This window comes from Myotis brandtii, unplaced genomic scaffold (assembly GCF_000412655.1).
Source record: "Myotis brandtii unplaced genomic scaffold, ASM41265v1 scaffold420, whole genome shotgun sequence".
NCBI classification, from domain to species: domain Eukaryota; kingdom Metazoa; phylum Chordata; class Mammalia; order Chiroptera; family Vespertilionidae; genus Myotis; species Myotis brandtii.
In genome coordinates, this window is record NW_005366109.1 from 2,362,654 (window position 1) to 2,366,698 (window position 4,045).

Here is a 4,045-nt window from a genome sequence, read left to right on the forward strand (position 1 = left end):
GCTCTGAGCTGGGGCAGGGGGGACAAGGAGAAAGAAAGGGCACCTTCTCTTTTCCTCCTCCAGCTGTGACCGTAGCTTCTCTTCGTGCAGGTCTGGCACCGCGGGCGCGGGCATGTTCTCTGTGACACCTGGAGAAGGGAGAGCGATGCTCATGTTTACCTCAACGAGGAAGGAAGTCAAAGGGTAAGGGCGCACCCCAAGATGCAAGGGGACTCTGGGAGCTCCTCTGGGGCCTTTGGATGGGACCTGGCTGCCCCCACCCCCTGGCTGGTGACCTCTGCTCCGATGGAGGCCCCCGGAGGCTCCTGTGAGTCCGCTCAGCCAGCCGTCCATCCACTGCCCAACATCTGTCACGGGAGGAGAATTCTTCCTTACGTCCCACTAGTCCTTTTGCTGTTAGGTTCACACATTTCCTCTAGAATCCCCAGGGAGGATGCAAAATAGCGTTGCTCATCCTCGGATACAGAGCCCTGTGCAAACCAGGAAGACACCACTAAACCGGTCCACGTCTTTCCTGTGCCCGCCGAGGGGCCCAGTTCTCTAGCCTCCTGGTTTTGACTTCCCTCTAAAGCAGTGGTTCCCAAGCCTGATTAACCCAGGCAGTGCACCCAGAGCTGAGACCCACTCTCAGATGCCCTGCCCATGACAGGGGCGTGGCCAGGCCGCGGGGAGGGCTGTGTCCCCCACTGGGGATCAAGCCCGCACCCTGGGCATGTGCCCTGATCGGGAATCGAACCGCGACCTCCTGATTCCTAGGTCGATGCTTAACCACTGAGCCATGCTCACTGGTCAGCTCGGTTTCCTCTTACTTGAGCTGAGAGCTACCACACTGACTTCTTTCACCTCTACTTTGGATCTTTGCAAGAGCATAACATGTCCTCCTTCTAATTTGCTGGTTCTTTAAATATCTTAACAATAACAACAACAAAATACCATGTGTGTTTGAAAATTTATTCTCAGGCTGACTCTTCCCTCATCGAGGACTCACTGACAGTTGCTTTCTAACCGATCTTAAGGCAGGGCTCCCGGCTGCACAGGGATGTCTCAGCCAGTCCCCCTGCCCCCTGAGGCAGTCTCTAGGGGCCTCGTGAAAAGCAGAGGGCGGGGAGGCTGAGCCAGGCAGGCTGCCCAGTGTGCGTGCAGGGCCCTGGGCAGGAGTGGGGCTCCCGCTTCCCCCGTGGCTGTCTGCCTTCTCCTGGGGCACCGTGCGGGTCTCCCTGGCAGATGGGAGTTACAGGTGCCCTGGAAGCCCGAGGGTGTCCGGGAGCCCAGGGCAAGGAGAGCATCCGGAACGCAGCTGAACGAGAAAGGAGACAATGTCAGCCACCCCGTGTGGGGCATGCCTTGGCCCCACTCACTGTGCCACCTCACTCATTCTCATCACTCCAGCGGGCAGGTCTCATCCCCTCCGTTTTCCAGACAAGGAGACCGAGGCTCAGGCTGACAGGTGGCTTGCTCAATGCCATCAAGCTGCCATGCAGCAGAGCCAGGCCCTGACTCCAGGACTAGTCACTCACTCACTCCCGTCACAAACGTTGATGCGTGTGGACACGGGCCCGCTCCTGTGCCAGGGCCGTCTCCTGGGAAGGCAGACATTAGACCCCCAGAAACCGCGTCTCTGTGGAACGCCAGGGGCTGAGAGCTGCCGCAGGGAGAGAGAAAGCTGGACACGGGCTGGAGGGCAGCCACGTGAGGCGGGAGGTCAGGGGCCTCTCTGAGGAGGGGCATTTGAGCAGGGACCTGCATGAAGAGAGAGAAGGGCGTGCAGAATTCAGAGGAGAGGGAAAGGAGCGAGTGCAAAGAGCCTGAGGTGTGTCTGCTGGTGCATCTGGAGACCGGTGGGAAGGCCAGCATGTTTGGAGTGTACCCCCTCCTATCTGCCATGATTTTGGGGCTCCAGAGAGATCCCTAAAGCTCCTCTTCCCATTCCCCGTTCTCTGCCCCCCCACACACTGCACGTGCACACACAGGGAGAGGGAGAGCGGTGGGAGTGGAGGCCAGTGAGGGGGCCCAGTCACAAAGCACCTTGTAGGTCACGGGAAGGACGTCGGCTCTGAGAGAGGCCAGAGGCTGGAGGGTTTTGAGTAGAGGAATAGCTTGATCTAGCCCTTTGATATCTAAGCCAAGCGGTTTCTTTGCTGAGCAAGACAAAGCTGCTCCAAAGTGAAGAATCGTTAATGTGAGGTGGCGCCAGGATGCCGAGGGCTGTTGAAAGGATCTGGGAGAGAGCGCTGGGGCATGGGACCTTGGGCAGCCAGAAAGAGGGCACGGTATACCCCCAAGACACAAGCTATCTGCGTTGTCATGACAACCAAAGGGGCCTCTTGCCAAAGGTGATGTTTGCTTAGTGAAATGCTTTGTAACCCACCAGGAGACAGCCCCTGGCTGCGCCTGCTGCTTCCTGAGCTTGGCTCACCGTCCTTTCTGCAGACAAACAGGGGCTGGGAACTCAAAGGAAGTGAACAAAAGCGCTGAGCAGCGGAGGGGGAGTCACCAAGGGCATTGGGCTTTGTGTGTCTCCATGACCACTGGGACTGTGGCCAGGGACAGGCCCTCCAGTCACCTGACAGGAGGCACAGGGAGCCCTCCTCTCAGGCACGGTGTCCGGCTGGGACAGGGACACGGGCCCGCTCCTGTGCCAGGGCCGTCTCCTGGGAAGGCAGACATTAGACCCCCAGAAACCGCGTCTCTGTGGGACGCCAGGGGCTGAGAGCTGCCGCAGGGGGAGAGAAAGCTGGAGGGCAGCCACGTGAGGTGGGAGGCAGGGGCCTCTCTGAGGAGGGGCATTTGAGCAGGGACCTGCATGAAGAGAGAGAAGGGCGTGCAGAATTCAGAGGAGAGGGAAAGGAGCGAGTGCAAAGAGCCTGAGGTGTGTCTGCTGGTGCATCTGGAGACCGGTGGGAAGGCCAGCATGTTTGGAGTGTACCCCCTCCTATCTGCCATGATTTTGGGGCTCCAGGGAGATCCCCAAAGCTCCTCTTCCCATTCCCCGTTCTCTGCCCCCCCACACACTGCACGTGCACACACAGGGAGAGGGAGAGCGGTGGGAGTGGAGGCCAGTGAGGGGGCCCAGTCACAAAGCACCTTGTAGGTCACGGGAAGGACGTCGGCTCTGAGAGAGGCCAGAGGCTGGAGGGTTTTGAGTAGAGGAATAGCTTGATCTAGCCCTTTGATATCTAAGCCAAGCGGTTTCTTTGCTGAGCAAGACAAAGCTGCTCCAAAGTGAAGAATCGTTAATGTGAGGTGGCGCCAGGATGCCGAGGGCTGTTGAAAGGATCTGGGAGAGAGCGCTGGGGCATGGGACCCTGGGCAGCCAGAAAGAGGGCACGGTATACCCCCAAGACACAAGCTATCTGCGTTGTCATGACAACCAAAGGGGCCTCTTGCCAAAGGTGATGTTTGCTTAGTGAAATGCTTTGTAACCCACCAGGAGACAGCCCCTGGCTGCGCCTGCTGCTTCCTGAGCTTGGCTCACCATCCTTTCTGCAGACAAACAGGGGCTGGGAACTCAAAGGAAGTGAACAAAAGCGCTGAGCAGCAGAGGGGGAGTCACCAAGGGCATTGGGCTTTGTGTGTCTCCATGCCCACTGGGACTGTGGCCAGGGACAGGCCCTCCAGTCACCTGACAGGAGGCACAGGGAGCCCTCCTCTCAGGCACCGGGTCCGGCTGGGACAGAGCATGGGAGGTCACAGCCCCAAGTGGCTTTTGGGTCACACTGTGAATCTGTAGGGCAGCCGGCTCCAAAGCAACACAGAAGCGAGGTGGGAGGGTTTTATGCCAGCGGCCGTGGATCTGAATGCCACACACGGAGGAAGCCCTGAGCTGTCAAACAGTGACTGAAACTTCAAACAGGGCCCACACGGTCCCTGCTCTGAAGTGTCAGGTCTTTGGGAACTAGCAGCACAAGGAGAACAGGGGCCCTTGCTGGGAAGGCCAGACTTTTGTGTGCCCCTCCTCCCTGGCATGATTGCACTCAAACTCCTCTACACACACACACACACACACACACACACACACTCACACACACACACACACACACACTCA

At 58.6% G+C, this 4,045-nt stretch overlaps 1 protein-coding gene across 1 annotated transcript in view; it reads right to left on the reverse strand.

Moving 5' to 3' along the window:
- KIF6 (kinesin family member 6) overlaps positions 1-4,045 on the reverse strand; it is a 95,560-nt gene that overhangs the window by 24,822 nt on the left and 66,693 nt on the right. The window contains exon 4 of the mRNA XM_005873792.2: positions 44-128. Within this exon, the coding sequence (XP_005873854.1) occupies positions 44-128 (85 nt within the window). The remainder of the gene's footprint in view (positions 1-43; positions 129-4,045) is intronic.